This window comes from Gadus macrocephalus, chromosome 7 (assembly GCF_031168955.1).
Source record: "Gadus macrocephalus chromosome 7, ASM3116895v1".
In the NCBI taxonomy this organism is placed as follows: domain Eukaryota; kingdom Metazoa; phylum Chordata; class Actinopteri; order Gadiformes; family Gadidae; genus Gadus; species Gadus macrocephalus.
Window position 1 is genome coordinate 15,912,300 of NC_082388.1, and position 12,562 is coordinate 15,924,861.

Here is a 12,562-nt window from a genome sequence, read left to right on the forward strand (position 1 = left end):
ATCGAGAAAAAGCTAAATACAAAAGTTGTATCTTTCTGTAGGGCTCCTTTCCATTATTCCACATGTGGCAAAAAAACAAGAACTTTTAGACTTTCTTTGACAGGGTGTCATTTAACCAAGGATTATATTGAAGGCCACTTTCAATGGTTACTGTTGCAGTCTTCTCCCTCAATATTGGCCCAAATTTAAAAATAATGTCTGCATTTGTATGGAGGTAGATTTGTGTCTTTATTTTGCAATCAAAAATAATAGGTTTGAGAGCAAAACTTTCCACACTGCAATCAAAAAATAGGTTTGAGAGCAAAACTTTCCACACTGCAATCAAAAAATAGATTTGAGAGCAAAACTATCGACACTGCAATCAAAAATTTTTTATTGCAAGATCAATTAATGTGATAAAAAAATTATTAATGGGAATCCAAAAGTTTTGTTTGCAAATCCAAAAGTTTTGTTTGCAAATCCAAAAGTTTTGTTTGCGAATCAAAAAGTTCTGTTTGCGAATCAAAAAGTTTTGTTTGCGAATCCTAAAGTTTTGCTTGCGAATCCAAAAGCTTTGCTTGCTGTTGAGCTGAATCTCGTGGGCGGGACCTACGCCGAAAGATGTAAGACACGTCTCTATTGGCCAGTCTCAATCGGAGTGACAGCTTGGCAACATCCACAGTTAGTAACGAGAGAGGGAGCTCCCGATTCCCGCTCTGTCTCATCATGGACTTCAAAACTCCCTCTCTCGTTACTAACTGTGGATGTTGCCAAGCTGTCACTCCGATCGAGACTGGCCAATAGAGACGTGTCTTACATCTTTCGGCGTAGGTCCCGCCCACGAGATTCAGCTCAAGCAATAAAAATCTGTTTGATTGCTGTGTCGATAGTTTTGCTCTCAAATAATTTTTTTGATTGCAGTGTGGAAAGTTTTGCACTCAAACCTATTTTTTGATTGCAGTATGGAAAGTTTTGCTCTCAAACCTATTATTTTTGATTGCATAATAAAGACACAAATCTACCTCCATACATTTGTCCCTTAGACGCAAAATGATTAAAAAATAGGGACCAGGTGGAAAAATTCCAGAAGCTATCCTTTAATGGAAAGTAAACGGGGAGCAGCTAGGTGATTTTTTGAAGGATGAGGCCAGGAGGTTAGGGATGTTTGCTTCTAGGAGGTCAAATCCCCACAGAGAGAGGAGATGGAGACACCAGGAGGTGAGGAAAGCTGTTATCTGATTGGGTCCAGCCATGACCCCGATATGATAATCAGGACCTAAGATGGAGTCCTCTGATAGCTGGGGGACTGTTCGTGCGTGCTATAGTGGTGATTGCAGAGATCTTGGGTATAGTTCACAGTAATGAGTCGCTCTGAGACTGTGGGGTAGCTTTAACACACACACACACACCTGAGTTGGCACACACACACAACCACACAACCACACTTACCTGACCCACACACAAACACACACACACACACACACACACACACACACACACACACACACACACACACACACACACACACACACACACACAAATGGTCTCTGTGGGATTGCCGCATCACTCAAGTGTTGTCTGGGGATTTGTTCAGGATTATTTTCCATTACCGATCTAATTACTTTCTCCTTGATGCGCCACTCCTTTCTGCTAAAAATATATCCTTCCCCCTACCCCCCCCCCCCACACACACACACACACACACACACACATACATTACATTTATACAGTTGTTGAAAGCTACTTACAATAAGTGCATTCAACAATGAAGATATAACCCATGAATCGTGCAAAAATCCTTTGAGTTTGTACAATTTATGAAAACTGTGTTGAGTGCTACAACATGTTATAAAGAGAATTTGGGTCCCGAGGGAGTAGCAAGCCGTTTGGCAGTCTTAGAGCGTAGTGGACGGTCTGGTGGTGTACGGTTTGACCATGTCCTTCGCGTGGGGTGGGCCAGAACGCTAGGCAAGTATAGATCACTTGTATCGGATTCAAGCAGCCATCGGTAACCGGTGCAGAGGGCGGAAGAGTGATGGGACAATGTTGGTAGGTTAAGGACCAGCTGGGCTGCTGCATTCTGGATGAGCTCTAAAGGAGGAACGTCCCATGAAGGCAGACCAGCCAGAAGGGAGTGGCACTAGTCCAGACACGAGATGACGAGAAGAGCTTGGACCAAAACCTGGGTAGCCTCCTGGCTTAGGAACGGACGTGTCCTCCCCATGTTGTTGAGCATGAATTGCGGCAATGTTGGCTGTAGAAGGCCCCCCTGTCGCCGGTGTCACACCAAAGGCTCCTTGCCATGCGAGTCCCAGGCACCGCAGAGTAGTCGATATTGATGGAGAGGTTGGGGTTGGCGGATGCCTGCCCTGGAAGGAAGAGCAGCTCAATCTTGTCCAGGTTGAGCATCGGGTCATGTGTCCACATCCAGTGAGAGACATCGGCCAGACAAGCAGAGGTTCAGGCTGCGGTCTGGCCATGAAAAGGACAGTATTGGTAGTATAGTAGTAGTATGACAGAACCCATTGTTTTGGTAGGGGGGATTGACAGTGGAGGTGATGGAAGCTGTTCTGACAGTGGGAAATCTTAATCCACACTGGTGAGAGTCAAGAAGGTTGTTCTGGTGTAGGTAAGCAGAAAAGACTGCACACTAGAGACAGGTCAGTAGTTCTTTACATCAGGTGGCTTGAGTGTGTGTTTCTTTAAAAGAGGGATGAGTAGGGGGGAGAGAGAGGGGGTAGGAGTGAGAGGGATAGGGCTGATAGAGGATAGGGTGAGAGGGGATAGGGGTGAGAGAGAGGGGGTAGGGGTGAGAGAGAGGGGGTAGGAGTGAGAGGGGGTAGGGGTGAGAGAGAGGGGGTAGGGGTGAGAGGGGGTAGGGGTGAGAGAGAGGGGGTAGGGGTGAAAGGGCCGGTGGTTGGGGGGTGGAAAGGTGACCACCTCATTGGGAGAGAATAAGGAAACGGAAATTAGAGTAGGAGATCAAGAGTTGGCTGTAGGATAGGAGGTGACAGAAGATGGGGAAATGAGGAGCATAAGTCATCTTAAAAAGTAGACAAAATCGCGGGGTAGTAGGAAGGAGGGAGAAGGAGGGATAGGAGAAGGAAGATTGAATTTTAGATTGAAGAAGGGAGTTTTTTGCCGCAGATAGTGAGGAAGAAAAAGAGGAGAGAAGAGACGGTAGGCAAGAAAGTCATCAGGGCGCTTGGTTTTGCTGCACCACACACACACACACACACACACACACACACACACACACACACACACACACACACACACACACACACAGACATACTACAACCACCCATCAACACTCTCTCTCCAATCAAACCCGCTCTCCCCTCTAATGCTCTCTTACCCTCACGTGCACTCTCTCCCATCACACGCTCCCTCCCCCCTAACAGATACTCCCCTCACACATTTGAGGAAATCAAATATGATTATTAATCTGGGTCATGGTTCTTGATGTTTGAGTCACCCACACTTCAAACTTGATATAAAGATAATTTCGATGTTTTATATTATGTCTGTATCTATATATTTGTATTTGTATATGTTCACAAGGTGTTAACATATATAAAATAAATATATGTATTGATGAAGGTATTCATGTCATCATTTCACTGTTGTTCTTTATCTTGATTTCATGTTGCTGATGAGCTTTGTATTGATTGGCCGTTTCTTCATCTGATTGACAGTTGGCAGGAAGGAGTTTCAGTGGAGTTCAGAGGTCACCCGCTCCCTTCCTTCGTCTCCCAAGAGGTTAGCTGTGGTCCCGCCCAAACCCCAATCACCAGGTGAGTCGATGATAACACCCTCTCTCTCGCTCTCGCTCTCGCTCTCTCGCTCTCGCTCTCTCGCTCTCTCTCACACACCTCTCTTTCTCGATCGTTCTCGCTCTCTCTCACACACCTCTCTTTCTCTCTCTCTCTCTTTCTCTCTCTCTCTCTCTCTCTCTCTCTCTCTCTCTCTCTCTCTCTTGCTCTCGCTCTCGCACTCTCTCTCTCACTCTCTCTCACACACCTCTCTTTCTCGATCGCTCTCGCTTTCTCTCACACACCTCTCTCTCTCTCTCTCTCTCTCTCTCTCTCTCTCTCTCTCTCTCTCTCTCTCTCTCTCTCTCTCTCGTCTGTTAGTCTCGCCTTCTCTAGTGATTCTATAACCTGGGATGGGATGGGATACTCTTTCTGATTGTATCGTGTTGTTTGACTGTATTCTGATAGACAGCTCCATCTGCTGTCTGCATGTTTAACTCTCCTCTGACAGTGGTGTCCATTCTCATGGCCATGGCATTCTCCAGGGACGGGTTGAAATCCTTCCCAACTCCCTTTTCTTATCAGCTTTCTCTTTTCTTATCAGCTTCCCCTGGGTACTTTTCAAACCATTAGTTTAGAGATCACAATGACTGAACTCATAAAGAATCTCAGTATAGTAGTGTGCTAGTGCAGTAGCATGCTAGATATTGGACGCTTGAGACATGTGTGTGTGACACTGCTTAGCGTACAGCACCCCAGGCTGACAAGCCTCTGCCAGCAAGAGACTCACCGTAAACATCCTTGGGTAGCAACAGAGCAGAGCATCCTGGGAAACCATCACCCCGTATCTGCTGCAGTCATGTGCTTTAAACGACAGACACTGATTGGTTGAGCTGGGAAGGATGGCCGACAGCAATACACAAGATGAAACCAAAACCGCAGGAGCAGGCAAGTGGAGCGGTTCGATTAGAGACTGTGGAGAGGGGAGCGTGTGTCTTTTTTACTGACTCTACAATAGCAGCAGGGGAAACAGGACTTTCAGCAGTTCCCCCTTAGTAAACGTGATGCTGCTCCCTAGTGGTGTGTGGATGGTAGTATCACTCCACGTGGTAGACACATGCAGAAGACCAATTTGTCTTGTTTCCCTGATCTGCAGAAATGTAAAGATCACAGCACTTTGGCCTCTTACATCCCTGAGAGTAACCTTGTCTATCGGCTGACTCTACAATGAAATCTATCCTCTTTCATTTGCAAAGATTCTTTCACCCCTCCCTTTATTCCTTTATCCCTCAATTTAACCCATACCCCCCACTCCACACACACACACACACACACACACACACACACACACACACACACACACACACACACACACACACACACACACACACACTCACACACACTCACAGTGTGTGCATGTAGGTGTGTGAGTTTCTGCACCTTTGCACATGTGTCTGTGTGCGTCATTTGCCTGTGTGTGTGTGTCATTACATCCCCATTCACCTCATGGATTCTGATTCCAAACCAAACCAATCTAAGAGGGTCACCTTCAGTGAATCTCTTTTTCTTCAATCCTCTGGTCCAAAGGCCCTCCATCTCTCCATCCCTCCATCCGCCTCCTCTCCACCATCGTACCTGCAGCTTTTGCCTCCCAGCCCTCTTGTATTGTGTTACCCACCCCTCCCCCAACCCACCCTCCAACCATCCAATCTCTGCAGCCAAAACCCTCATTACCTGGCTCTCCCCGCCCCGCCCCTCCGCCTCATGTTGTCATGGAAACCACTCGACGTTGGTACGCTTCAGTGAGCACCATTTATGAGTTGAAGGTGGCCCATAGAGGCAACGCATGGGCTTGTGTATTTGTGGCTGGGTGTGGGTGTGTGCGTGCCTGCTTGCGTGTGTGACCAGTAGTTTGGGCTATATCATTCAGGTTGAACCTAAATTGGTTTTCACTCCATTCCTTTTTATTACAAAAAAATATATATGTGTGATTATACCAGCACATTTTTTGTTTGTCAGGTTCCAAAATGGCTCATTGGAAAAAATGGAAAACAAGCAATCTCATCCCCTGTGTACATGTTTTTTAATATTTCAGTTAGTAGGGCTCTCACCTTAAGGAAGAAGGTTCATGGTTCCATCCCACTAGGTACTTAATATTGTTTGTCAAAAAAATCAATTATTTTGGTCTCTTTTTTTTTATGTCAAATGGTATTACTGAATCAACTTCACCCTACATGAACCCCAATTTTGCCATTCAAATCAAAACTGTGAGTGAAAAAACAACCAATCGTGGAGAAGACACACTTCTAAACATGTTATTATATCCCACATATCCGTCAATTGCTCTGAGAGTAGAACACATGCCTGCAAGGCAGAAGGTCAATGGGTTTAATCCTACCCGGTACCTAATATAGTCTGAGGAAACAGCCTGTCTACGGGATACTACTGAGCAATGGTCTACTACTTCCAGCAGTGGACGGACACACTGTCCTTGAACGCCGTTGGAACTTGGCTAACTCTGGGGCAGCTTGCTGTCATCGGCTGGTCTACTACACTGAAGCTAATTCCACTAGTCTGATCTAAGAGATTGCTTGAAACATAATCAGCGTCAATCGTTGACTACTTCCAGCAGTAGAGGAGCTTTAGCTTAATAGGAGGAACCAGCTCACACATCGAGAAAGCTGGCGGAATGTTCCAGTTGTGACTTTGGCTCTTCACGTGACCTCTAGCAGTTGTCTCACTGAATTCACCATTTCCTAATTTATTTTATTTGATAAAATTGTGCGAAGCTGCCTGCTTGAAATCGGTTATTAGTGTTTTCAGCTATATTTATCATTATTATCTTTATTATTATTTTCATCATACACACCTCCGTTCAAGTAGGGTTTGATAAGTAATACTAATGAAGTGATAATAATACGGTTTAAGTAACTTTGCACCCAGTCATTAATCCTATAAATCATCTTTGCAGTACGTACACCTAACAGCCTCCAATATAAAGTTCTGTTCAGTGCTGGGCGACCAGGAGGCGTGGAAGTCCATCACCAGGCGGAGTCACCTGGGAGTTACCCCCCACCCCCCCCAGAGCTCACCCTCTCTGGGTAGCTCTCATCCGTCAGGTCCATGTGTTCTCCAGCGCTAGGAAAGGTCACCTCTCCAATCCCCTGCAAGGGAAGCTCATCAGTTAACAGCATCGGGAGGAAGCTCTGTTCCATATTCAGATATACAGTTCAGATACAGCAACATACAGCAGAGATACAGCAGAGATACAGCAGAGATACAGTGGAGATACCGTAGTGGTACAGCAGATCAAAAGAAGATAGACAGCAGACACACAGTAGTCTTCAGAAATCCAATAGATATTTTCTTGGCAAATGAGACTTCCAAAATGCAATGATGACCCTCCCCCTCCCCCCCTCCCCCCCTCCCCCCCTGGTTCTGTGCTCTCCAGTCCAGGCCCGCCAGCGCCCAGCGGCCGCCATCAGGGGGTCGGTGCCCCCCGGCTCCCCTCGCCGCGTCGCCCCCTTCAGACCCCAGCAGGAGCAGCAGGAGAACCTGCAGCGAGAGAAGGAGGAGGCGCAGCGAAGGCAGAGGGAGAAGGAGGTGGAGGAGAGGGAGAAGAAGGAGCAGAGGGAGGAGGTGAGCGGGGCAGGATACCCTCTCCATGACCCCTAAAGGTCCCAGACTAGCAATGGGCTCTGATTGGTCAATAATGGCTTTCTAAGTCTTACCTTGACCTTTCATCCTGATTTGATAATACCTCCTTAATTGATCTATTTCCTAACTTTTATCCAAACATTATTTTCTATTGTACTCTGCTATAATACTGTAGTACTCTAATGTTCTCTACTGTATAATGCTCTACTGTACTTGAATATAATATTATTAACTCTACGATACTCAGGTGTATGATGTTATACTGTAATATTATATTGTATATTCTACTGTACTGCATTAGGTTATACTGTACTTTAACAGTGTGTCTCCACTGTACTCTACTGCATTATGTTACACTGTACTTTAACAGTGTGTCTCCACTGTACTCTACTGCATTATGTTACACTGTACTTTAACAGTGTGTCTCCACTGTACTCTACTGCATTATGTTACACTGTACTTTAACAGTGTGTCTCCACTGTACTCTACTGCATTATGTTACACTGTACTTTAACAGTGTGTCTCCACTGTACTCTACTGCATTATGTTACACTGTACTTTAACAGTGTGTCTCCACTGTACTCTACTGCATTATGTTACACTGTACTTTAACAGTGTGTCTCCACTGTACTCTACTGCATTATGTTACACTGTACTTTAACAGTGTGTCTCCACTGCCCTGGGCTGTCAGGTCCAGAGGCTGCAGGGCCGCTATGAGCAGCAGGAGAGGCAGCTGTCGGCTCTGAGGGAGGAGTTGAAGAAGACCACCCTGGGGCTGCAGGCCTTCATCGTCACCACACAGCACTACTGCCTGAAGGTATGCTCTCACCCTCTCATTGCCCACCCTCACCTCTCTGACCCTCACCTCTCTCACCCTCTCATTGCTAACCCTCACCTCTCTCACTCTCACCTCTCTGACCCTCACCTCTCTCACCCTCTCATTGCTAACCCTCACCTCTCTCACTCTCACCTCTCTGACCCTCACCTCTCTCACCCTCACCTCTCTCATCCTAATATCTCTCACCCTCTAATTTCTCACCCTCACCCTCACCTCCCTCACCCTCACAACTCTCACCCTCACCTCTCTCAGCCTCACAACTCTCACCCTCACCTCTCTCACCCTCATATCTCTTGCCCTTACATTTCTCACCCTCACATTGCTCACCCTCATATCTCTTGCCCTCATATTTCTCACCCTCACATCTCTCACCCTCACATTGCTCACCCTCACCTCTCTTACCCTTAACCTCTCTCACCCTCACATCTGTAAACCTCAAATCTCACCCCTCTCAACCTCACCTCACTCACCATCACATCCCTCACCCTCACATCGTACCCATGGCTCCCTGCGTTCACACCACAGGCAGGTCTAACATATTCTCACTGGCTGCCGAACATGACCTTTCAACGGCAGGCTTGAATATATCTGATGTTATCCCCGGGTCCAAAATCAATACCTCGACCCAGAGAGAATACACAGTTGAACTTAATAAGCATTCTGATACAAGGCTAGCATAATGTTTGCTTTTGTTATTATAACCCGGTTCCCCAGTGAAGGGATCAAAGTGACATGTGATCAATGCTTGCGTTGGCGGTGGAGAGTTGCCACGGTCAGGCGACCAGAGCGCTTGGTTTCCTAACCAGTGCTCAAAAGCAAACAGCAGAGGATGACCTGTTTATATAGTGTATGGCTCCCCCTGCTGGCAAGAGTGAGGTACATCCAGTGATCATCACAGAGATTTCCAGAGGAGGCGAGCATTGGAAATTGTGTGAAATGAATGAACATGAACGATAGACTGGATCAATACATTAGCTCCCGTACGAGCAAAGTGAAGCACCCTATGATCTCCTCCTGAGGTTGTACATGTTTTGTGTTACAGACGGACCACGCAGAGGAGAAAGAAAAGGAACTCTGTTTGGAGGTGCAGAGGATCAAAGAGGAACTGGGTAAGAAGAACCAAGTCACGAGACAGCGATGTCTTCATGAAACGAATTAGTTTCAGTCATAGCAGCTACAGACAACTGTATTCCAATGACTGATTTAATGCTACAGCACACTTCATGAGCCATGACATATGCGGTTTATGATCTATATCAGAGAGGACATTTCGTTTTTATATATATATATCCAATACTTTTATGTGTTGAAATACAGTTCACATTATATATATATATATATATATATATGTATATATGTGTATATATATCTATATATATATATATATATATATATATATATATATATGTACTACATTACATCACAATTCATGATTGTGATGTCATACCAAAAGATTCATGAGCAGGGAAAGCGTCTGGCAGCCACTCATTTTCAATGAGAGCTGGCCGAAAGAAGCAGTGGTCACTGTGGCAGCAGTGAGCTGTGTGATAACCACGCCCAGACAGATGAGGGCAGTTGCAGTAATTGTAACTCAATGCAAATTAGCAGCGTTGGCGCTGCAGCAGCAACCAATCGCAGAGCTGGATTTTATTTGCTTCAGTGCCAGTTTCTAGCCAACATGGGGAGAAACAATCTGTTCGTGTCCCTGGTATCCCGGAGCTATGTTCAACCTGTTTGTCATCTACCGGGAAGGTAACACAAACCTGTTCTGGTGCATTGTGTAGCGGAGAACCGGGTCAAATTCCTTGTATGAGGAAACATGCAAGGAATTGTGCCAGAGTTAGAATATGTTTCTATGTCTACAATAGCCGGCGGTCAATTCTTTTGAAACATTATTTCCTTACTGAAAAACAAATAGAGGAATGAGGAAAATAGTGTATTTAATCATGCTTTCTGGGCTGCCGAGAGCTCTACAACACCTTTGATATCGGGTACAACCGAACATGACGTCTGCAGCGTTGCTTGACTGATTGGTGACTGGCAGCCAGCAGCCAGCGGGCAGAGCAACCCCAGGCACACCTGTATGTTTAGGTGTGACCCTACAGTAAGACATACAGGAGATCTCCTCTTGGTTGCATTCAAAGCTCACTCTGCCTCTCCCTAACCAGCATGCAACTGGGCCAAAACTGTACTGCCTACTGCATGCATATATGTTTGTATAGAAATGATAAATATGAATAAATGTCAAAGTTAAAGGGTAACCGTCATACTCTGCTGTTTTGTAATATAAGAGAGAAATGCTCTCTGCTGCCCTGAAGCAGTAGTCTCTCGTATTAGATTATAGCCGAGAGTGACGGTGCACCTTCAACGTATAAAGATGGATCTGTATTGTCTCCACCCCGAAAAAAAACGAAAAAACATCTCCTCTACCCAGCATGCAACTGGGCTCGCTGGCAGCGGCTGCAGTGCGAGAAGACGGCGTTGGAGGTGGCCTTCGAGCGGGAGCTGCAGGAGGTGCAGAGGCAGCAGGAGCAGGAGCTGGCGGCGGTGGAGCTGGGCCTGAGGAGGTGCCACGCGGCGGAGACGGAGACCCTGAAGGAGGAGCAGCGGTCCGTGGTGCAGGAGCTCCGCGCTCAGCAGCAGGAGCAGGTGCACCCATGGTTCAGGAGGGGGGGATGTATCGTGGGTATAGGACTGACCAGGCTGGACTGGTAGTGGGGCTGTTTGTTTGACTCCCAGTGGACAGGGCCCGGAGTCTGACCGCAGTGTGTTTAACTGATAGCCTCCAATAAGATGTGGCTGTCCCTGACATTGGTAAATGACGTACAATTATCATAATGATTCACTACTTTGGATCAAAGTAACTAAAAGATAATTAATAAATAGTAATATATAATATATTTTACATATAGAACCTATATTATTTTAATTGTTGTTATGTAGCGACTATTATCATTATGTATAAATATTGTAAAATACCTTCGGATTTTAACCAACTGATTGAAAGGCCATGATGTGTGTGTGTGTGTGTGTGTGTGTGTGTGTGTGTGTGTGTGTGTGTGTGTGTGTGTGTGTGTGTGTGTGTGTGAGTGTGTGTGTGTGTGTGTGTGTGTGTGTGTGTGTGCCCTCAAGATGGAGGAAATGACCGTTAATCACCAGGCAGCCACCCTGGAACTGCGTGACATGCATAATGTCACCATGGCAACGCTTCACGAGGAGCACGCCCACACAATAAAAGGTATGCAGACACACAGACCATCAGAGTATACGTTATATACATGCAAATACACTTGAATTACATTGGAGAATACATATTGTAAACTCACACACTCACACATAATTCATTAGAGCACAAATGTTGCATATACATATACATTGTACGCAGTAGTACGTGTTTTAGTGTCATACGAGTAAATGTGTTACAGTGACATTCTACAAAGCAGTAAGGCTGTGATCTGTCTCGATATTTCTGTAGATCTGAGGAAAGCCCACGAGCAGCAGAAGATGATGTTAGAACAAGACTTTGAAATACTCAGACTGTCTCTCCAGGTATGGCTTCATGAAATATCTTATTTGTGTCGTGCTTTCTTTAACAATGTAGACAAAATATGAATCCCATATGAGTGTGATCATATTTGTGTGTGTGTGTGTGTGTGTGTGTGTGTGTGTGTGTGTGTGTGTGTGTGTGTGTGTGTGTGTGTGTGTGTGTGTGTGTGTGTGTGTGTGTGGTAACGTGTGTATGTGTGTACGTGTGGTAACGTGTGTTTGTGTGTGTGGTTGTGCGCGTGGTATTGTGTGTGTGTGTGTGTGTGTGTGTGTGTGTGTGTGTGTGTGTGTGTGTATGGTAACGTGTGTATGTGTGTACGTGTGGTAACGTGTGTTTGTGTGTGTGGTTGTGCGCGTGGTATTGTGTGTGTGTGTGTGTGTGTGTGTGTGTGTGTGTGTGTGTGTGTGTGTGTGTGTGTGTGTGTGTGTGTGTGTGTGTGTGTGTGTGTGTGTGTACAGGACCAGGTGGACACCCTGACCTTCCAGAGCCAGAGTCTGAGGGAGAAGGCCCAGCGCTTTGAGGAGGCCCTCAGAAGGAGCACTGATGAGCAGATTGTGGTGAGACGCTGTGGTGCACTCCTATGGGCCTCATACACAGAGCAGCCATCCCGGTTCTTGGATTAGAATCAAGAGTTCCAGTACCCATACTACCACACTGTTTAGCATGGCAGAAAAATACTTAGTATGTCACAATACATAGTATGGAAAATGCATTATGCCAAAAATACCATGATGTTGTACCAGATGCGTTTCGCAGTATGCAAGCCAGCTATTCTGCCCACAATCC

At 45.9% G+C, this 12,562-nt stretch overlaps 1 protein-coding gene across 1 annotated transcript in view; it reads left to right on the forward strand.

The window, feature by feature from the left end:
- Positions 1–12,562, forward strand: part of mtus2a (microtubule associated tumor suppressor candidate 2a) — a 43,079-nt gene that overhangs the window by 27,178 nt on the left and 3,339 nt on the right. Inside the window, exons 6-13 of the mRNA XM_060056889.1 lie at positions 3,678–3,776; positions 7,186–7,373; positions 8,083–8,208; positions 9,272–9,338; positions 10,664–10,878; positions 11,362–11,467; positions 11,705–11,778; positions 12,235–12,333. Coding sequence (XP_059912872.1) covers positions 3,678–3,776; positions 7,186–7,373; positions 8,083–8,208; positions 9,272–9,338; positions 10,664–10,878; positions 11,362–11,467; positions 11,705–11,778; positions 12,235–12,333 — 974 coding nt within the window. The remainder of the gene's footprint in view (positions 1–3,677; positions 3,777–7,185; positions 7,374–8,082; positions 8,209–9,271; positions 9,339–10,663; positions 10,879–11,361; positions 11,468–11,704; positions 11,779–12,234; positions 12,334–12,562) is intronic.